At 42.7% G+C, this 22,544-nt stretch overlaps 2 protein-coding genes across 3 annotated transcripts; both read left to right on the forward strand.

The window, feature by feature from the left end:
• Nucleotides 1-7: 7 nt before the first annotated feature.
• Nucleotides 8-13,205, forward strand: MFN2 (mitofusin 2). Its single transcript, XM_072354253.1, has 19 exons — nt 8-109; nt 285-401; nt 1,414-1,592; nt 2,244-2,379; nt 2,700-2,862; nt 3,508-3,632; nt 3,953-4,061; nt 4,159-4,266; nt 4,671-4,824; nt 5,074-5,141; nt 5,283-5,404; nt 5,688-5,814; nt 6,083-6,187; nt 6,693-6,795; nt 7,320-7,540; nt 7,678-7,827; nt 8,699-8,895; nt 9,291-9,425; nt 10,271-13,205. The coding sequence occupies exons 3-19, from the start codon at nt 1,418-1,420 to the stop codon at nt 10,338-10,340; spliced, it is 2,268 nt and encodes a 755-aa protein (XP_072210354.1). The 5' UTR covers nt 8-109; nt 285-401; nt 1,414-1,417; the 3' UTR covers nt 10,341-13,205.
• An 837-nt stretch (nt 13,206-14,042) lies between these two features.
• MIIP (migration and invasion inhibitory protein) lies at nt 14,043-20,969 on the forward strand. 2 transcript variants are annotated; one of them, XM_072354356.1, is made up of 10 exons: nt 14,043-14,161; nt 15,450-15,634; nt 16,166-16,633; nt 16,920-17,022; nt 17,430-17,541; nt 17,719-17,777; nt 18,202-18,331; nt 18,679-18,775; nt 19,609-19,716; nt 20,019-20,969. In XM_072354356.1, the coding sequence occupies exons 2-10, from the start codon at nt 15,467-15,469 to the stop codon at nt 20,142-20,144; spliced, it is 1,371 nt and encodes a 456-aa protein (XP_072210457.1). In that variant the 5' UTR covers nt 14,043-14,161; nt 15,450-15,466; the 3' UTR covers nt 20,145-20,969. The 2 variants fall into 2 exon arrangements, with proteins under 2 accessions (XP_072210457.1, XP_072210458.1); XM_072354357.1 differs by lacking the exon at nt 14,043-14,161 and adding an exon at nt 14,678-14,784 and having other exon boundaries at nt 20,019-20,285.
• The last annotated feature ends 1,575 nt before the right edge of the window (nt 20,970-22,544 follow it).

Consider the following 22,544-nt stretch of genomic DNA (forward strand, 5'->3'; position numbering starts at 1 on the left):
GCGGCTCCTCAGAAAGAACTACAGCTCCCGAAGCGCTCCGGGCTGAGCCCGCCCACACAGGGGTGGTGCTGAGGGTTAAGATGGCGGCGCTGCGGGAGAGGCCGTGAAGGTGAGCGTTGGCCCCGGGTTGGGATGGCGGGGCGGCTCCTGTGAGGAGTTCGGGGCTCTGAGGTGGCGGCCGCGCTGTGGGAGAAGGCGCTTCCCGCCATTTTGTTTTGGCGGGAGTCCGCCGCTCTGTGAGGGCCGAGTTCGAGGCCTGCGCGCTCCGTCCGCCTCTGTCGTAGGGAGGGCGGCTGGACTCGGCGTGAGGGAAAGAGCTGCGGTGAAACGGCACTGTTCGCGTTCCGGAGGGGCTCGAGTTGATCATGCCCGGCTTGTGAGAGCGAAACACATCCTGAAAAGTAAGCGGGGAAAGGAGGGAATGATCCCTGGGAAGGGAGGAGGGAAGGTGGGCTTTTTTTTATTTCTAGATGTTTGAGTGACTTCTGCGTGTGGGAAGTGGAAACGTTCCTAGTTGGATGATCTTTAGAATGTGTATTATCTAGTTCTCAGTAGGTGTCTGCTCATTAGGTGGCTGTCTCCCAGGGGTCTGTATTGAGACATCACCTGTATCAATATACACTTTATATATGTGTGTATGCATACCGTAAGGACGTACACAGTGGGATCAAGATCAGTTTGCTGATGGCACCACAGTGAGCTGACAGGGCAGAAGGAAGCAATGCCATCCAGAGAGATCCTGGTAGATGAAAATCTTAACATGAACCAGCACTGTGTGATGGCAGCCCTGAAGGCTGATACACAGAACAGCATCCTGGGCTGCTGCAGCAGAAGGGTACCAGCAGGATGAAGGGATTTTCCTCCTGCTCTCTGCCTTTGTGAGGCCCCAGCTGCAGTTCTGCACGCAGGCCTGTGGCCTCCAGCAATGGAGGGATGTGGGGCTGTTGGGGCAGATCCAGAGGAGTGCTGTGAGGATGCCCAGAGAGCTGCAACACCTCTTCTATGGAGAAGGGTTGGGGGAGCAAGGCTTATTCAGCCTGGAGGAGGCTCCAAGGAGACCTCATTGCTGCCTTACAGTAATTGAAGGGAGCTTATAAACAGGAGAGAAGTGAATTTTTTACATAGGTAGTCAGTGATAGGACAAGGGGGAGTGATTTTAAACTAAGAGAGAGGAGACTTAAATCTCTCTCGCTGCTGCCCAGAGCTGTAGGAGCCCCATCCCTGGAGGTGCCCATGGCCATGGATGGGCCTTGAGCAGCCTGAGCTGGTGGGGAATACCCAGCCTGTGGCAGGGTTGGAACTGTGTGAGTTCCTTTCCAGCCTAGCCATTCTATGATTAAATATCAGGCATTTGGTTGTGTAGCTCTTAGGCCTCAGTGAGTCCCTTTTCCTTACTGATTTTTTTCCCTGTAGCGCAATGTCCCTGTTGTTTACTCGTTCCAAGTCAATAGTTGCAGTGAAGAAGGATAAAAGACACATGGCTGAGGTAAATGCTTCTCCACTCAAACATTTTGTCACTGCAAAGAAGAAAATCAATGGCATCTTTGAGCAACTGGCTGCATACATCAATGAGAGCTCCTCATTCCTGGAGGGTAAGCTGAGCTGAATGGTGCTTTGCCTGCACGTGGTTCCCAAGGAACACACCAAAACCCACATTTATTTATAAATACGTATCTCTTTATATGTTAGTATTTGTATGAGGGACTGAAAATTATTGTACTGAGTTTGAAGTTTAGGCTTCATATTTCAAAGCTGACTTAAGTTGGTAACTTATGAAACCAAGCTAGTTAGTGGGCTACTTTCTGTTGTTTCTGGGGAAGGTTGTTTCTGTGTGTATGTTTTGTTTTTAAAATGAACTATTTAAGGCTCTTTTGCTTGTGTGCATATAATCCTTTCAGTATTCTTGCCTAGACACGTCATTGCCAGTGACGTGGAACATATACAGTAATTGGCTTTACAGCTTACGATGCAGAGAGAAGGTTTTTAAGGGTGCTGGGATGTTTGAAGCATTGGATGCGTTCTGCTTAAGGCGGTCATGAGGATAAGAATGGTTATTAGATACAGGAAAGAGACTGGCAGATAAATGCCGCTGGGTGTAACTGCATGCTTCAGCATGACCTGTCTGAACTGTGAGATACAGATAACCATTTGGTTGTGCGTGTTAAATTATGGGGAGGTGTTTCACCCAGTACTGAGGCAGATCACTTCAGAGATTCAGGGGCATGATGTGTTTTGATTTTTAGAAACACACAAGAATGTAGAGCTTGATCCTGTCACCACAGAGGAGCAGGTATTGGAAGTCAAAGGCTACTTGTCAAAAGTCAGTGGCATTAGTGAAGTGCTGGCGAGGCGACACATGAAAGTGGCTTTTTTTGGAAGGTAAGTCAAGTGCTTACATTGCCTACACTCCCTACTCGGTAAAGAAACTTGCATCTTTAGGATCATAGCCAAAAGAAAGTATTTATAGAAGCATTAGTGCTCCAGCTTCTGGATGCAACGTGTGGCAGATATCCCTAGTGCTCGTACTTGTGTGAATGGGAATCAAATACTGTAGAATATAATCTATTTATAAGAAAAATGGATTCTTTTTTAAGTTGTTTTGTAGCACCTGAATTGTTAGTATTCTGGAGCTGTTTTGGTTTAGATTACATGTTCTGAGCTCAGAATCCCAGCTATGCTGTTCTTTAATCTTGCTTTAGGACGAGCAATGGAAAAAGCACTGTGATAAATGCCATGCTATGGGACAAAGTCCTTCCTTCAGGAATTGGGCACACCACTAATTGTTTCCTGCGTGTAGAAGGGACTGATGGTCATGACGCTTTCCTTCTTACTGAAGGCTCGGAGGAAAAGAAGAGTGTTAAGGTACAAATTCCTTAAGCATTAGGTATAGGAGAAGAGCTGTGCTCCAGTGCCAGAGAAGGAGACAAGAAAAAGAAAATGAAAGCACCGTGAATAGATTTTTAACAGTTCAGGACTATATTCATTGAAGGAGCAAAGATTAATAACAGGTTTTCAATGAATGGAAGGAGTGAAGCAAGCTATGGCATGAGACTTCATTATATGTGGAAGATGATATGTTGTAGTTGTGCTGACAGGGAGTTGGAATGATGACTCAGGAAATTCTCAGCTCTTTATGACTGACCAAAGTTATGGCCTTCCTGATAGCTCCTTGGCCTTACTTAATGGGAATTCTTCTTATAAATTCTTATTGGGTGATTGTCTTTTGGCTGGAGAAATTCAAGGTGTGGAGAAACACTTGGGGAGATAATAATTCTGTGTTGGGTTTTATCTTAAATTGACTGTGACTAATTGAAGGGGGGAGATAATTGTCTTAGCATATGTGAAATATTTTTATGTATATATATATATATGTATATATATACATATGTGTGTATTTACTTTTATTATTAATTTATTTATACATTATAAGTATATAATATTATTATATATTATTTTTATATATTATATTTATATAATATATAAATTTTATACATTTATTATTAATAGACAGTAAACCAGCTGGCTCATGCCCTCCATCAAGATGAGCTTCTGAATGCTGGCAGCCTAGTAAGCGTAATGTGGCCCAATTCCAAATGTCCTCTCTTAAAGGATGACCTGGTGCTCATGGACAGGTGAGAATATCTGTCTTTCTTTTCCTCTTTACCACAGATTTATTGGTATTCAAATATGAATTTAGCAGATATCAAGGAATGTGACCTTGTTTTAATCTGTGACAGTGACTAAAGTCCTTTCCTGTAGTTAACAGCCATAGTTTATCTTGATTTGTCCTTTTAGTTTGGAGTCTGCAAACTAAAACCTTAAAGCAGTGTGGTGTGGCTCAGACACAGAAAATAGTGCCCTGTGTAGCCAAAACAAGTCTCATACTAACTTTTTAAAACATATTTTTGAATTTTCCATGTAATAATATTGTTTCTTCTCTTTCTGCTCTTAGCCCTGGCATTGATGTAACCACAGAGCTGGACAGTTGGATTGACAAGTTCTGTCTGGATGCTGATGTATTTGTTCTGGTGGCAAATTCCGAATCAACGTTGATGCAGACTGTATGTTCAGGTTCACTTAATAGTGGTCAGTGAATATGGCTGAAAGTTGAAACATGCTGACAAACTAATTTAAGAGGTTGTATTCCATTTTGCACAGGAGAAACAGTTCTTTCACAAGGTGAATGAACGTCTGTCTCGACCCAATATATTTATTTTAAATAACCGCTGGGATGCATCTGCCTCTGAACCAGAATACATGGAAGAGGTTTGTGATTTAAATTCCTTCTCTTTGCCTTGAATCCATTATAGAGACCATTTTGACTCTTGTCCTTGTGAGTAGAATCATGAAGTGTTAGATATGGTTGTTTTAGTTTGTTATTACTGTAGTAATAAAATATTACTAGTGGAAACTAGAGGGAGTATAGGCTAGTGGTCACAGCATGGCTCTGGAGATTTCTGAAGTGGAAATCATGAACTCCACCAGGCAGTTTGTAAGTTAGATGACTTGGATGACTTCTGGAAGATTTGATAGACTGCAAGGTTGTTTTCTTATTCTTTCATATTAGTAACTTAGACCAGCAGAGGGCATCTGGGTGCCTGATCTGATTTTTGAGATGGAGCTTAAAGTGGATGTAACTGCACACAGAGGTGTTCCTGTTTATCCCTCAGGTGCGTCGGCAGCACATGGAGCGCTGCACCAGTTTCCTGGTAGATGAGCTGGGTGTGGTGGATCGAGCACAAGCAGGGGATCGAATCTTCTTCGTGTCAGCAAAAGAAGTGCTGAATGCCAGGATTCAGAAGGCTCAAGGGATGCCAGAAGGAGGTGAGGAAACACCTAACAGAGTCTTTCTTCTAGAGAAGAAAATAAGAGAATATCTTGTCTAAGAAATAGGCAAAACTGAGTTTATTAAAATGATCAGATTCTTAAGAGAACAGACAAAATAAAAGGGAATGAATTGGCTACTTTTCTGCGTTGGCTTCCAGGTAAAGCAGGAGTATTTCCTGATGTCCAGCATCTGACTAGGGTTTCTGAAAACTTAATTGGTTGTTTTTTTTACCTTCCTACTCTCAGGTGGAGCACTGGCAGATGGTTTTCAAGTGAGAATGTTTGAGTTTCAAAACTTTGAGAGGAGATTTGAGGTGAGTGTTAAACGTTGTAGCCTTCCATTTAGGCTTAGTCCTGAAAGTTTATGAACATGGAGTGGTACCACACTTAGGAAACAGAACAGGTGCATTAGTGTATTTCTGCCTTCTGCTAATCTTGACTTCTGTTGTGTACAGGAATGTATCTCCCAGTCAGCAGTGAAAACAAAATTTGAGCAGCATACAGTGAGAGCAAAGCAGATCGCTGAGGATGTTCGTCTCATCATGGATTCTGTGCATGTTGCTGCCCAGGAACAGCGGTGAGGAGATGCTGATGCTCGGTGCTTTCATGACAAAGTGGGAGAAAATTAAAGCAGTATGAGCATTTAAAATGCCAAGAAAAAATGCGGAGATATTGGGAGAGGAACATCCTTTATATCCTGTGTGCTGTGTGTATGTAGATATTATGTATGTAGGTACTGTAGATACTGGTACGCTTTGTTCTTGGGTTGGAGAATGTCTTTTGTCTCTGGAATTCCAGGTGTTTGCAGATCAGAAATGTTCTTATCTAGTTTTTTCATGGGTACCTTTTTGTTTAATCAGAGTTTACTGTCTGGAAATGCGTGAGGAACGACAGGAACGTTTAGGTTTTATTGACAAGCAACTGGAGCTCCTCACTCAAGACTACAAGCGGAAAATCAAACAGATCACAGAAGAAGTGGAGAGGCAGGTGAGGAGGGGCTGCTGAAAAAGAGAAGGGATTGTCTGAAACAGCCACCAGCACAGGGGGAGAAATGTTAAGTGCTGACAGGTCTGAGTGGGTAGAAATGTGGATGCAAAGAGAATAAATGCTTTCAGAAGAAGGGTTTGTTGTTTGTTTACTTTCCTTGAGGCAGTAAAAGGGAAAGTGGAACACCTGCGGATATGTTTCAGGGAGACTCATAAGATGCTTTAAGTAAGCAGTATAGTAACTTTGTTCTGGGTGGCTCTTCCTCCAGGTATCAAACGCAATGGCAGAAGAAATCAGACGGCTTTCAGTGCTGGTAGATGAATACCAAGCAGATTTCCATCCATCTCAAGTCGTTCTTAAAGTTTACAAGAACGTAAGTCATGGTTGCTTCTTGTATATTGCTAACAGCTTCTGGGCTGCCCTTTGATTAGTCAGCAGGCTCTGGGTTGGTAACTACACCAGCTCTTTGAGATACTTAACATTCTTCCAGCTAGGAAGATCTGAGCTTTTAATATTGCAAGACGTCCTCTCTTATGTTTTCTTTTGCTTTGGGATAGCTTCTGTGAAAAATGGTGCATTAAAAAAGGAAGAAAATTATGTTTAAAACTAACCTCAGCATTAAACAGATACATGTATGGCATATTGCTTTATGTACCTCAGACAGCACCTTTCCCATTTACAATGTACGTGTGAAATTTCGTGATTTGTTTTTTCCTCTCCTTCACTGAAGAAAGGAGAAAAATGAAGCTGATGTTAGAAGAGTGGGCAGACAGAATGCATGCTCTTGCTTTGGGAGCTTTTTTTAACTGGGAAGCTCTAGCAGCTACAGCTTGTATCTTCTGCTTATTTAATCTCAGTAACCCATCTCTGTTTGTCAGGAGCTCCATAAACACATTGAGGAAGGCCTGGGCCGTAACATGTCAGATCGCTGTTCCAATGCAATCACAGCTTCCCTGCAGACAATGCAGCAAGAAATGATAGGTCAGTTCTGCAGGCACTGTTACCCTTTGTTCCTGTAACTGTAATGCAAAATAACTAGGTGGATATTCGGGGTTTCTTGTTCCTCTGATAGCTGTTTGCGGGTGGCATTGTCTTAGTTTCCATTGTGATTAGTAACATTTATATGTAGAGGATGAGTTATTCCTGCTTTTTCCACTCTTTGGCTAAACTTGTTCAGTGCTTTAGTAATGAATATAATCAATTAGCTTAATCCTTCATTGCTGAGAGAAAAGCACTTCTGGAACTGGCCTTCTGTTTTCCAAGCTACTACTAAACTGTAAACTATAGCTACCTTTAGAGATTTGGGAGTGCCCATGGAAAGGCATCCTTCTGAGTTGAAAGTTGCACTGCAACTTGCTTGGCTTCAGGAAATTCAAGATACTAACAAAAACAACTGCAGAGTATGGGACAACCAATATCCATTCTGATTATGGAATGCAAGTCTAGCTAATTACTGTGAACTCAATTTCCTGTATTCTGAATGTGTTCATGTTCTGTTCTTGCAGATGGTTTAAAGCCACTGCTCCCACTCTCACTGCGAGGCCAGATAGACCTGTTAATTCCCCGGCAGTGCTTCACACTCAGCTATGATCTGAACTGTGATAAGCTTTGTGCTGACTTCCAAGAAGATATAGAATTCCATTTCTCACTTGGATGGACAATGCTGGTGAACAGATTTTTGGGACCAAAGAATGGTCGTCGGGCCTTAATGGGCTATAATGACCAGGTAAGGTAACTTAGTAGTCAGAGGTTGGTGGGGTATTATTAACTCCAGTGTTTTGCTGAGAAGGGCAACATCTTGCGTTCTTTTATTCTGTACTCTATTTTTGTTTTCTTTGTTTTTGTCCCTGCTTTTCTGATTAGATTCAACGCCCTTTAACACCAGCAAATCCCAGTCTGCCTCCTTTGCCTCAGGGTTCTATGACCCAGGAAGAGCTCATGGTGTCGATGGTCACTGGACTGGCCTCGTTAACTTCCCGAACTTCCATGGGGATCATCGTGGTTGGTGGCGTGGTGGGTTGACAGTCTGAGGAGCATCTAGATAAATAACCTCGGCTTGGAAAGTCACTGCAGAGACCTGTAGATATTTTCAGTTCACAGACAGTGAAATACTTTCTGTATGCAAATAGAGGATAAAACACTGAGCATAATTTTGCATAATAGTTACGTGGGGAACCAGAGGTTTTGTGAAGGTAAAAACCTTTCAAATTGTGTTGTAAAATCTGGTTTTGTGAGAATAGAAGAAAAATAGTATTTTTCCTGTTGACTGAGGACTGGGGTCTGAGTTTAAAGGTGAGATTTCTGCTTAGATTCTCTGATGATGCACACCTTCCTATTTGGAATTTTAGATGTTCCATCTAATTTATTTCACATGCAGCCAGCACTGCCTACTTTTCTGTCTTGTGAGAAAACAAACCAAAGTTTTGAATGTTCAGTCTCCCAAAACTGCAGAAGAAAAGAGTAATAGAGATTTAACTCAAGCTGCATGGTAACTAGTTTCCATTCTACAAATAACATTAAGTTTCTCTCCAGTAACAATTCCTTACCTCCATGATTTTTCAGAGCATGTGGGGGTGGATGATTTCTCAAAAGGAAGGTGGTTCCCTAAAAACAGTTTTTCCTTCAGAAACAAGAATTCTGTGAACTAGGCCAAGTTCATTTGCACACGCAAATGTGACTTTAATGACCTGGAGAAGTGAACCCACGTGTTCTAAGTTTGTAGACTGAACATTAGCAGCAAACTGTGTCTCATCAGTGAAACTACTTGCAAGTCAGGGCTGTCGTTGGAGGTTTCTGGCTAACTTTCACAATACAAGTGCTCAAGGGGGCAGCATCATTCCTGCATAGCAGCTGTGTCATTTGTTTTTCCCTGTGCTTATTCTAGGTTTGGAAGGCAGTGGGCTGGAGGCTGATTGCTCTCTCATTTGGCCTTTACGGGCTGCTTTATGTGTATGAACGCCTCACCTGGACCACAAAAGCAAAGGAGAGAGCTTTCAAACGACAGTTTGTAGAGTACGCTGGAGAGAAGCTGCAGCTTATTGTCAGCTATACAGGATCTAATTGCAGCCACCAAGTCCAACAGTATGTTGCCTATATTCATCTAACATCTTTATCTGAGTTCTCGTGGCTTTCTAATTAGTGTTTGTTAGCTTTGTTCAGGGTGATATTGCTTGTTTAATGAAGATATCTGCTTGCTGAACTCAGGATTATAAAAAATATACTAATACTTGTGTTTTAGAAGAATACTATGGGTTATTTTGTGGGTTTTTTAATAACATGGTGTTGTATATGGGTGTTTCTAAGCAGTAGTCTTAGTACTTCAGTCTCTCAGATTTCTCTGACAGTTCTAATGTGCTCTTGTGTAGAAGTGGAGAGATGATTTCATCTGAGTTAGTATTGTCACTACTCATCAAAGGCATTTATGCCTTGAATTTGGTGTTTCCTTCTAACTTTACACCATTCTTCCTGTTCCATAGAGAGCTTGCTGGAACATTTTCTCAATTGTGTCAGCAAGTGGATGTCACACGGGAGAATCTTGAGCAAGAAATTTCTGCCATGAATAAGAAAATTGAAGTTTTGGATTCACTGCAGAGCAAAGCAAAATTGCTGAGGTGAGATTTTTCTTATTCACAAACACGAACGTCTGCATACGATTGGTTTTCCTGCGATTGCCCCAAGATGTTCAGATGAGGATGTACCTCTGAGTGCAGCCCTTCTTTCATCGTAGTGTTTGATTTGCAGACCTCAGTATCTTTCACTATTGTGTTCCTTTTTAATGTTATATGAAAACCAATTTGCTGCAATGCATTAAAATGTCTGGTAGAGATATCGAAACAATATCCTTCAGCCTCTAAATAGAAAAGTCACTTAGATTATTGGGTGAGAAAGGATACTGAGGTATTGGTGAGCAGTGCTTTTTGGTTTTTTAACCTGTTAGAAGGAGAGGTGCTAAGCCCATGTACTCTGAACAGTCATTTAAATCTTTTGTCTCATTAAGGTCCTGTTTCCTTCTTACTTCTAATTGGTGCAAAATTGCAGTTCTTTTCTGTTTACCAAAACATTCAGTCCTCTATTCCTGCAAACTCTTCTCCAGGCTATTAGAAAATCATCTCAAAAGTCTCACCCTTGCCATTGCATTATTTGAGTCTGATGTTTGTCTTCACCCTACAAAAGCTGTTGGGAAGAATTTTTTTTTTTTACATACTTTACCTACACAAATAATAAGACCAGTTTAAAGCTGTGACCCAGATCTCACTATGAACCTTGAAGCTGGGGGTTGTTGGCAGGGTGGTGTTTCTGACCTGAAGGAGACAAGGAATAGTAGCAGCATTTTGGAAAGGACCTCCTCAGCATTCCTCTCAATGCCTTGCTGTGGAATAGTTTTACTCATGCTTCTTTCAGATTGCCTTGGGAAGAATGATTGTATTCACCTAACAGAGACTTCTTGTCTTTACAGGAATAAGGCAGGTTGGCTCGATAGTGAACTTAACATGTTCACACATCAGTACCTGCAGCAAAGCAGATAGTGTGGGAAGAGGAGAAAAACAACGCCGTTTCCCTTCAGTGCTGCTTCAGTTACTGCAGAGAATATGGTGGGTGATGGAATCCCTAAGGGGAATGTGCAAAAGGCTCCTGCCAGTTTCCAGTTGCTGTGTGAACAGTAGGATTCAGCATCCTTGTTTTGTGTCCCACCTCTGAACACTCGCTGTTGTAGCTCTTCCTTTTCCTGCTTAGGAGAACAGGCTACGTTGGAAGGAACATGTGCTTTGTACATTTACAGGGGGCTTTTAAAATCAACACTGAAGTACAGGAACAGTGAATTCTAAAAGTGTTTATCAGTTTAGAAGTTACTCTAACACACTGTTCGGAGTCATTCATCTTACTACATGAAGGTGGAGCTTTTGTCTTCAAAGCCCCAAGTTTATGTATGTGACAAGCAGCTGTTTTTCTAAACAGTGATCTTATGCACACAGCTATAACAGTTCCGCAGTACTTTTTTTTGCCTGTGCAAACCTATCTCCTAGGTTCACCTTCTGTTATTGTAAAACATGGCAGAGATCTGCTGCACTGTTTATCTTCATGGTCAGGTTTATTTTTGTCAGCATGTTTAAACCTGTAAACAAAACTTAGTTCTCTTCCAGAGCAAAAAGGACTAAGATTTTTGCTTTGGTACGTTTATTGTCTGCTGAGTTAATTTCTTCCTCTTCAGAGCTCTCCAATAATGCAGCTTGGCTCATTTCACATTGTAGGCAACTAATTAGCAAAGACACAGCCAGCTGCTATGAAGGAGGTGGTGCTGATAATTGGCAGTTTGTTGAAGAAGGAAATCAGTAATGAAAAGGTGAATCAGTTGACAGGTTGCCTTGTGGGATAGGTTGATGAATAGGTGGGGTTTGGCAATTGCACAGCAGTGTTTCTGGAAGCAGGCCTCTGGAATTCCATTACCATCACCTGGCTGTGAGGACAGCACAGGGATTACATGCTGTAAGAGATTTCACTTCACATAGAGTTCCCATAGGATGACATGAGTCTGTGCAGTAATGAGATTTGTTTCTATTCTGTTAAGAGTATGAGGAAGATGACAGAGACCCATCCTTCCTATTTAATGCTGGGGTAGAAATGGGTTAAGTCACTTTTTCTCTTTCCAGGTATCTTCTACTTGCAAATAGATGAAATGAATTGAGTTTTGCCCTGAAACAATTCTTAATTTTGAGTATAAGACTTGGGCATTGTAAGGACTGGAGCCTCTTCTTTCTGGGATTGATAGTGGAAGAATTCCCACTGCTTTCAGTAGTACCAGGATCAGGTTCCTGTGCTGTAAAACCTATTTTCCACTCGGTGGGTCTGTATTTTACCAAGTATAGGGAATGATCTTTATGTAGCCCACAAAATGTCTCTCCATAATCCATAATTAATCCTGCAGTTCTGGAGTTAAGGTCAACCTAAATCTGTTCAGAATCAAATGCTGGAGAAGATGAATTATCAGTGAGAAAGTCACGGCTGGATTTGGGAGTTCACTTGAAAATGACATCAGCTGGCCTTAGGATTCCTCATTCATGCTCAGGTATGAATACGTGTGCCTGTGACACATTCACTGCTTCAGGTGAGGTTCCAGAAGGAAGCTGCCTGATGCTTGAGGAAAGAATAGCGAAGTAGCAGTAAGTACTTCAGGCTGTGTTAAGATTTGCAATGTGACTTGAAGTGTCTTGGTTGTATTGGAGCTGGCAGACTCTCCTCGTGTCCCTGGAAGGCAGGAAGCAAACACAGCTTTCACTTTCAGTGGACAGCTTTGAATGCAGCCCAAACCGAAAAGCTATTTTCATCAGAGGGCACTTCATTGGCTGCACTGTTTCCTCAGGGAGCCACCAGTACACAGATGTGGTTTGGATCAGAACTGAGAATGGCTGAGAGAGAAATGTGAGTCCTTGCCTTTGGCGTTGTGTTCTCTGGGCTTGTGGTGAAGTATGCTGGTGTAAGTGGTATTGTGGACTGTTACTCTGAATCCACACAATGCTACAGCAGAGCTCTTTGTCTCTGTATGTAAGCTATTACACGCACATTTGTAACAAGCAGTGTACGGTGCTGAGTTAAAACATGGAGCAGATCCCTGATAGAACAGGAAATTGCCAGTTCCAGGCAGAAGGAGACTATGTGCTGACAAGCAGCTCTTAACTACCTGGAGTACTGACCTCACCCTTGGAGACATGTTGCTAGATCTCTTCAGCCTTAGAGGAAATCTGATCAGTGAGCTGATGTTCAGAGCTGGGGTCAGGTTTGTGAAGGCAAAGAGATGGATGTGTTCTCAGGATGTGGTGTCTTGGCAGCGTGTGTTTGTGGTGCTGCTCAGATTTGGGTGATGGAGGTGCTCTCGCTGTAATGCTGAAACCCAACATATAGAATGGAGGGAAGAACCACCTGAGTTTTGTAGGAAGTAGAACTGCTAATGTGGGAGATGATTGTTCCAGTACGTGTGTACCCCTGTCACTAGCAGCTGGGTGATCACAAATCAGGCTTCTAACAGAGAGACCTACAGGCTGGATTCCTCTTCAAACACAGCTGTTCTTCAATTCAGCTTGGTTGAGGAATGAACACTATTAGCAAAGAGGTTGTTATCTTCTGCTTTTCTTGAGAAATAATAAACTAAGCCTTGGAATTTGGGTAACTCTAAAAGCAGTCTTCCCCAAGCTCTTACTAAGAGTGACAGCTCAATGCACTTTATCTTATTGCTGCTATGTACCTTCATTGTGTTATATTGATGGAGCTCTATGAAATACTCTTACCAGTGAGTTTTCTCTTTGCTGTATTTAAGGTGATAAATTTGCATGAATTATTCCTATATCAATGCTGTAAAAGCAGTGGAAACCAAAATAAAAATGAATTGGGAAAAAGTATTTCTCCTGCTGTGTTCTGCATATCTTGATTCAAAGTCTGCAAGTGTAAGTATGATGCATTCATGTCACAGAATGGCTGGAGTCAGGAGGGACCCTCAAGGCCATCAGGTCCAAGCCCTGCACTGAGCAGGGACACCCACAGCCCCATCAGTGCTCAGAGCCCCATTCCCTGACCTTGGGTGTCTGCACCACCTCAATGCAGTCTGTGCAGTGCCTCACCTCCCTTCTTCCTTATATCCCACCTGAATCTCCCCCCCCCTTTCAGCAGGAAGCCATTTCCCCATCCCATCACCACACGCCCTGCAGAAGCCTGTCCCCTTTCTCTTACAGCCCCTTTAGACACACAGGCCCCTCTCAGCTCTCCCTGCAGCCTTCTCTCCTCCGTGCTGCACAGCTCCAGCTCTCAGCCTGTCCTCATGTTCCATCCCTCGGAGCATTTCTGTGGCTCCCACGCGGACACACAATGTTCCAGGTGAGTGCTCCAGATGGTGACATGCTGCTGCTGTAGGAAACTGCATATGTGATAGTGACCTTTCGTGTATGTTTTTACAGTGAAAAAGAACAAATGCTGAATGATCTGAGGTTTTGAGATGGACTAAAAATGTCAAGCCTGGATCTGATTTCTCGAGAATATTCTAAGAACCAACGTTCATCAAATACTGCGTTAATAGACTGCCGGTGGTGAATCAGCATTTCTCCGTCACTGAAAAGGCCGTTTCCAGCAACAGGTTTTCACAATGAGCTGCCTTCTCCCATCCCTGCCGCTTGGGGCCGCCGGTTGCTCCCAGCAGACGAACAGCCGGGCTCTGCCCTCACTCCTCCGGGCAGCCCCGGGAGGCGGAGCCGCTGTCCCCGCGCATGCCCGGAGGTTGCTGCGCTGCCGGAACGGCGGCGGGGCCGGGGCTGCCCGGGGGAAGCCCGGAGCGAGGGCGGGGATCCCCGGCTGTGCGGCGCAGGTGGGCACGGCAGCGCGGCGCGGGGAGGGCTCAAAACTGGCGGCTCCCACGCGGTGCTTTGCACGGGGCTGAGGGGGTTGTCGAGTCTACCGGGCTCGCCTCTTAGAGGGAAGGGGAAGTAGGAACGCCCCTCCATCGTACTGGTGCTGCCCGGAACCGGGCCTGGGCAGCGCTGCGGAGCTACTAGCTGGCTTTCTTGCGGAGGTGTGGTTACTTCGTTCCCGAGGCGTAGCTCCCTTTCACAAAGTGTTTTAACTACGAGACCTAAACAAGCTGCAGCCTTAGGCTTGTGCCCGGCCGTTTCTTGTTGGTTGTGCAAAGAGTGGGTCTCGTCTGGTAAAACCCTTCCAGAAAGTCCTCTGACTAATACTGAGTATGGGCTTTCTAATGAGTGACAGTGAGGGGGTGCTGTTAGCTCAGTCCTGTGACTACCATGAGCACTTTTGTTTTGCTTAAATCATCTCAAAGAAATGTAGTGTCTCAAGACTGATATTTCTGTATTGCATCCAGTTGTGCACCCTTCTTGTAACTGGAAGACTTGCTGTGGGGTTTTCAGTTATTAGCACTCTTCTCCCCCCTCCGTTGTTGTACCGTGTGTGTGTTTGGTTCCTCACGTAGCCAAGGTAACAGATGCAAATACAAGTCAGATGAGCTTTAGGAAAAGGTTTAGGGACTCTTTAGAACAAGAGGTCATTGGGAAGCATAGTTTAGGAACATAGGTCATGGGGAGACATAGTTTTACGGGAGCCCCTGTCTAATAGGTTTTCCTAAAGACAGAGCTTTTTGAAGCCTTCCTGCCTGGAGAACGTGGAGGACGCTTTAGACTTTGTTTTGTCTGTGCCAAAAGAGAAATGTTCGCTGTTTGTGTGTTCAGTGAGTGTTTAGGTATTATCACAGTGTGTATTTTGAAAACAAGTTTAAAGTGGATTTGTATATGATTGCTCTCGATATCTGGATGGAGCATCTCTCATTTGGCTTTCTGATGTGACTGTTTTCCATGTTAGAGTTTCCTGCCTCTGTTTAAATCATACACCACTCTCTGGGTAGAAAATACTTGAGTATGTGTGAGGGTCAGAGATGTATGCAGCAGTGCTGGTTCTTAGCATAAAGAGTTTTGAGGCTGGCTGATTTCTCAGGGATAATGTTCAGAGATTGAAACTCCCAACATTGCGATGCCTGTGACTTTTCTGAGAAGTCATCTGAAAGTGTTATGGCTTTTTTTTCCCTGTGTTTGCTTCTTCATTTAATGCTTCCATTCATACACTTCACCCTTTCTCTGGCTTTACAGGAGAACACGTTCATAGGATGGAGTCAGAGCACCTCAGGCTGCGTCAGGCCAACCAGGACCTTCTACAAAGGCTCAGAATGAAGCAGGAAGAGATAAGAAAAAGTCTTCCCAGCAAGCCACTTCTCCAGGCATCTCTTTGTAATAGAGCAACTACTGAAGCATCTGTCCCCTTGCCCAAGAGAGGGGTATGTGTTAGGCCTGTGCTAAAAGTGCTGAGAATCAAATGGGCCTACTAGGGTAGGCAGGCAGGCAGTAGCTCTGCATGTAGGGCAGTGTTATAGAGGAGACACAAGAATGTGGAGCAGCTGGTGGAAAGTAGAGCCCCTCAGAACAGTAGCTAGACCTTTGTTGTTTGTCTTCTTGATTCAGATATTTTATTGTGCAAAGACATGGAGGATTCTTAATACAAGATAGGAAGGATTATCATGGAACGTAATCCTTTTGTTTCTTCAAAGCACAAAGGCTAAAACTTTGGCAGTTTCTTGGCTTGGGAGTGAGCTGTGTTTAGTTATAAATGAATCCCTTCCTTATCTTCACCAAACACTTAATAGAGATCTCATGGATAATATTAAGATTTTGTTTTTCCCAACAGGAATTTAAGGTGTCAGCAGACCAGGCTGAGAGGCTGATGCTTCTCTTGCTGAGTAAATTGGCCTAATAGAAGATGCTCATACTCTTATTGTTGCAGTGTGATAAAAATGTCTTTATCCTTACAGAAGGAAAATCAAGTTGATCGTGTGTCGACAAAGCACAATCCTGCAGTGTTGGTGTCTGTGGAACCCAGAGCTTGCACAGCCAGAGCAGCCCTCTGTTCACCTCTCAAACACAGCAGCAGTGACAGAGGGCTGCAGCAACAAACGAAGATGCAAGAATCGGTTTTGCAATCCAGCTTTTTTGATAAAGAGAAAAATCTCATACCTGTGTCTGCAATCATTACATGTAACGGAGAAACTTGCAGAGTGGATGGGGATAGCCATGCTCAAGGAAGTATAGAGGAAGACTCCTTCCTTCTTGGACATAAAAAGAACAGAAGCCAGACCACTCCTCCACATGGTCCCAGTGAGAAGGATGAGCTTAAGAGTCATTTGGACCCATCAGCAAATAAAATACAAAGCGAAGAGACCTCCAAGGAAACCACAACACCTAAACCAATCCTGCTGACATCTCAGTCCAAAGAATTGAAGGTAAGTGGTGAAACCAAAGCCTTGCTTGTTTTTGTGAGTCAGTAGAATGACTGGGGGGAGGAGTCGAGAGAATGCTACATATAAAACATCAGTTTTATGAACTGAGAAGGCAGAGGGCTGGTGAGCAAATTGGTGTTAGAGCTATAGGCAGATTTCAGCCTCAGACTAACCTGGTGTTGTTCTATTTAAACAATTGCTAGTTATCACCCTAGCTGTACCTATGAACATCATGCTAGATGTATAAGAGGTCTTCATGTTTTATTTTGTTGGGTTTTTTTTTCCCCAGAAGGAAGCTGGTCATGTGACTTTTCAAGCTGAACCTGAAGAATATACTGTGCCTGCGAGTAGCTGGTCCATGCGTCCGTTCCTGGGCTATGACTGGATTGCAGGTGAATCTTAAACCTGAACCTTAAATCTCTCAGCATGATATGGTAATATCAAGAGTTAAAACATGGTTTGCCCTCCATTAATATTGTAGTGTGACAGAATTGCAGGGCCGCAAAGCAGGGATCAGCAGAGGAGCTGTAGTTTTGTCAGCATTTCCCACCCATGACAAATGTGACCTGTGCTTCACTGAAATAGTGAAGTGGCAGTCATGTGAGAATCCAAGCAGCAAATGGCAAAGGTTAGAGGGGTAGCAAGCAACCAAAAAGGAATGAATGCATTGAGGAAACAAAGTGACAGCAGGAATCTGTGACTTGATGTTACAATGTTGTCTTCTCCTCATTCTCTTTGCTTCTCCTCATCTTTGGCTGTCCTGATCATTTTGAATTGAGTCTTTCCTTGACGTTCTCAGGGCTGCTAGATACAAATTCTTCAGTAGCAGAAAAATCTGATCAGTATTTTGCCGAGCTGCATGAGTTTCGACAGGCCAACAAAGAAGCATGCATCTCTGAGCAGCACATGGAGTAAGTGTGTACAGAGGGAAGGGTGGAAGCAGTATTGAATCCCCTTGGAGTTCTGGGTAGTGGGAAGGGGTGGCTCTGGAGGCCTTTGTGTCCCATTCAGAATTGTATGCTTGGCAAATGTAGGTTAGGAGGGCAGGCACTCCTGTCACTAACTGGTTTATTTGTCTTTTTCTTCAGGACAGAGCCTCTGGACTACATCGTTACTGAACAAGATTTGATAGCCAGTTCCCATAAATGTAAGATCAGATTAATAATAAGTGTTTTTTCCTAACCCTGTTTCTGTGAACAAACAACTGAGAATCCTTTACCTGTTACCCTGAGTGAGCCCTGCATCACTTAAGAGGAGAATGTGTTATTTTTAGCTGCAATTTCTAATGCATATTCAACTTCCTCCTCCAAAGAGAATCGAGTCTTCTAGGCACCATCTCTCATTGTCAGGATTTTTTTGTAACTTCCTGCAGTTCTGTTTTTCAGTTGAGGGGGTTGAGTTTTGGTTTTGCTTTTTAGGAACTTATTTGGGGCAGGAAATGTAGAAGATACTTTAGGGAAAGCAGCACTGTTTCTATAGAAGGGGAACGTATTGCACAGAGGTAGAAGACAAATATATTTTGCCAACATTGAGGAACCTTCTAACAAACTAGAAATACTGTTATGTTTCAGGTGTTTACTGTTACCGCTTAAATGAGCGCCTCTTTCCTGTCCCTATGGATTCAGATTCTACCTGTCCTGTATGTAAGGTCCCACGTACTCACCAGCCCCCAGAGACACTGGAAGAGCCAGCCTATGTCAGGTAGATGATGATTATTACTTTGCAATATGCAGAACTCAGGAGGCAATAGGTAGAAAAGAGTCCAGATGGTTCTGCAGACAGTTGCTGCTCTCAAGGCAGAGAGAACTCTCTTGCTTAAAATCTCCCTACTGATTTTCCATAAGGAGAAGTAGTTTTCCAGGTGGTGAGAAATTATTTTTATATTTGAATTTGGTCCAGAATCAGAATGTGCTTTTCTAAGTGTCTAATGAACTGCTTGCCTTTGTTCATTTTTGGGGTTAGATCCTTGAATTTTGAGTGGAAAAGGCATGTAAATTTACTTTGCCTTGTGGACCATGTGGGCAGTTACTCTTCTTGTGTGGTTGCAGGGTCAGCATTCCCAGGTCTACTCTTATGCCTGCCTACAAATACAAAGCTCACCACAGGAAAAGCTTTGAACCAGCAAACAGTCTAGCGTTACCTTCGGTAAGTTGATGTCTTCTTGCAGGTACTGACTGCACAGTCCAGATTGGGCATTGTTACAGTACAAGGAGGAAGGAGAATATAGGACTTGTCCCCCACCCTCAGCATAGTTTTCACTGCAGTTTCTGAGGTGATGATCTCTGGACTGTTTGTGGTGGTGGGTGAGGTTCTCATCTGGGTCTCTGGCACAGCAAGAAAAGCTGTTTTTGCATGCTTCTGGGTTCACACCTTCATATAACTGGCATAAAGTAAAGAATTTATCTCCAGATGCATTATGCTGAGGAAAAGAAGGTGCTGTATGAAACTATATACTGCTGGGACATAATTCAGCTGATCTGTTTCAAGCATCAGCCTTTCATATCTGAGAGTGTCTGTTTCTCTGATAGCTTATGGGAGAGTTTAACAGACAGGTTTCTATTAAGTATCCATATTGTGTAGGGATCAGACCAAATTTGTGGTGGCAAGGTTGGATTTAAAACTGTTTTTGCAGAGCTGGTCTTGTATACCAGCTTCTAGAGAATGCTGCAAGTAGTATAGTAGCCTTGCCTTGTAGTGAAGAGGTAGGAAGAAGCCAGGTTTGAGGTTTGGTGAACAGGATGAGTCAGCTGAGACAAGTTGAAGGAGGTCAGGTGTTTGAGTTCACAAAGCGGGAGATCAGTTTAGAATTAAGTAGCCAGTGAAAGGTGGAAGAGGAGACAGCTATGAAGTTTTGCATTATTAGAGAAAACTCGTCTTTTCATACGAAGCTCAAGAAATTAAAACCTGCCAGCGCCTCCCTGTGGAGTTGTTTTTACTTAGAAAACACTGCTGTACTGAGTTCTTCTATGTTCTCACAGCATTGTCTGGTTGGCTGGGAGAATACCATTCCTTCCAGTGACCCCAAAGTCAGCAGCTTGGATCTGCGAGCTTCACTGAAAGAGAAACCTTCTCACCATTCTCACCTGGTAAGGATAGCTTGTAAACCAGTCATGGAGATGTGAATTGCATGTATAGGAAGTGTTATTCTGACTCTCTTAAGAGTATGATAATCATTGATGGCCAAGCAAAATAAAAGGCCTGGAAGATTTTTCTCATCTCTCTAAAGAACAGTTGTTCCCTGTGCTCTGTAAACTAGAAGAAAAAAAAGCAAATGGAACTGGATAACAGCAACATGTAAATGAAAGCCCGTTCAGCTCCCCAAGTCTTCAGCAAAACAGGAGCTGTCACTTATTTGGCATTATTTGATTAATGATGTCTTCATTTCCAGAACTTGGTGTCCAGAGTGTCAGGAGGAACCAGAACTGACCAGCTTCTAAACCTGACCTACTCAACGCTCTTCAGATCAAGCAGTGATTCTCAGCAGAGGGATCAAAACAAACATGGACACTGCTGAGCAGCTTCACTTTTAAATACTGGTGCCTCAACTGTGGACCACTGACTTGTTGGCTCTGGGGATGGGAGGCGGGGAAAGGGAACAAGTCAATTTGGTTAAAAATAAATCCTTGAACAAGGAGGTATTTTCTAATTTTTGTAGGCGTCACATACATCTATGAGCAAGCAATGCACTTAATTCAGCGTTCTAATTGACGGCTTTTCTCTTTGCACCTTTTGCAGCTACTTCTAAGCAAATGCACAAGCTTTCCTACCTAAGGCTTTATAAAGAGGTGTGGACTGGACAACTAGAAGGACCATAGCAATAGATGTATATGGAGTTCATCTGCCATTTCAGCTAAGCAAACCAGAAATGCAGTGTTATCTGAGAATGCCAGGGAAAGAATTAGCTTATGAATGGCCTTGTTCAGTGGGAAGCGTACAAATATGCTTATTTTCAAACACGTTAAGCATAACAAACACAAATTGCTAATGCCTTAAACTTGAGGCACTCAACAGTGTAGTTAAAAAGACCAGTTTATCTTCAATGACTGCAGCTACAGGGCACATTACAGAGTAATCATAAACCTGGATAAACACATTTTATTACTCAAAAGCTTAGAAAATGCCTTCAGATATTTGCAAGTTACTCTTTCCTCTATTTTTCCAATGTTTTTTTGGAGGTTAGCAAAAAAGCTTCGTGGAGAAACAGCTTAAGAACAAAAGCAGCATGTTCTGTATGGTATGATTTGTTGGAACTCTGTGGTGCGATCTTTCCCTGTCTAAAAATGATAAAAACAGATGTCGTGTTTTGTCTCCAGTAATTCTGAAAGATAAATTCCTTTCTTAAGAATTCTGGAAGTTATTGTGAAATCTTGACTAGTAATTGCGTTCGTAAGCTTTAAATCAAGTTTATTGGTGGGCGCTGACTTCACAGAAGGCTTTGAGTTTGCACCAGTATTTTCAGCTTCTTGCCGTTCAGTGTTAATTAAGGTACCCAATGCTTCATAAAACAAATGTATGGTTAGACATTTCTAAGGAAGGGAGCAGTGTTGCACATGTATGAAGTCTTATTGTGTGACTGGAATGGAACGAGAATGGCACGACTGACTAGTTATGTTTTGGGTTGAATATTTAGGATAAAGTGAAAGGAATTGGTCGCATTCTTTCCTTTAAAGCACAATCCCAAGCTATCTCTCTCTTAGTAATGTTTTTTACTATGTTCATACTATGTGCTCTTTCAGATGGAGCTTCCCAGAAGTACCTGGTCTCAAAGAATATCTATTGAGATAAATTGATAGATAGAATCATCTGAGCTGTCCCATGTGCCCTTATTGCTAATAAAACTGAAAATCTCACTTTCACAGTCAGGAGAATTGCTGCTGGTTTCCATCTTTAAATACTGGTAACTTCAGTTCACTTCCTTGGCTGAACTCTTCAGGAACAGAAAATGTGGTTTGCTTATTAACTTAGAGAATGATCTCATGGCTTTACGTATTGTCTCCAGATTTGTGCAGAGTAAGTTTATGTCACGATCCTTTTTGCACAAGGAATCTAACCAACATTACTCAAGCTTTCCAGAAGAGCTTAAGCAATGTACATTTTATTGCTATTCCAAGCAGTTGTTGCATCAGTTTATCGTTGATAATATGCAAATATATATTTTTTTTTGTGGACAACTTGTTTTTTTTTCGTTCCATTTGCAATTGAAATCAGCAAAGGTTTTGTAAATGGAGCTCAGCTAATATTACTGATATGTGGTCCAGAATTGAGCTGATAGAGAGTAAACAGTTGGTTTTTGTTTGTTGTAGTTCTTTGAATTGAGACACCTGACTCTGGGTGTGTATATGGTGGTCTTATGTTCTAGTAAGAAGGTGGTTCATGGTCAAGTTTCTCATAATAATCACTTTTAAAAATAGAGCCATACAAGAAAATGAGGCTTGCTCCAATTTTGTTTAACCCACAGCTGAGCTAAATGAGTGTTTGCCTTTCATATGTTTTCTCACAATTGCTCTGCTGAGGGTCTGTGCAAAGCAGTGCAGCTGCTGATTGCATTCAAGATATCAAAGTTACAAATCCTAGTTAGCTTACTTTCAACAACAGTAATGCAGGGAATGACAGGTCATACCTAGAAAGTGAGGTCAGGCTTTCTGAGAACCAGGTTATTTATTTATTTGTTTTGCTTTGAATATGAGACCGAATCTCAATCCAAAAGACCGGCAAAGGAAGTTTGATCTGGCCTAGAGTGATTATAAATAACTACAAGATGCAATTTTTGAACAGCGTGCTATGAGTAATCTGGGTGTGGATTAGTGAGTTGCAGTGTATTAAGGTTTTGAGCTGCAGTAAATGTTATTGCAGATCATGATGCTGTGCCTTTTCAAGGAGGAGAGTGGCTGAGAAGGCACCTGAGAGTAATTAT

This window comes from Excalfactoria chinensis, chromosome 20, assembly GCF_039878825.1.
Source record: "Excalfactoria chinensis isolate bCotChi1 chromosome 20, bCotChi1.hap2, whole genome shotgun sequence".
Lineage (NCBI taxonomy): Eukaryota > Metazoa > Chordata > Aves > Galliformes > Phasianidae > Excalfactoria > Excalfactoria chinensis.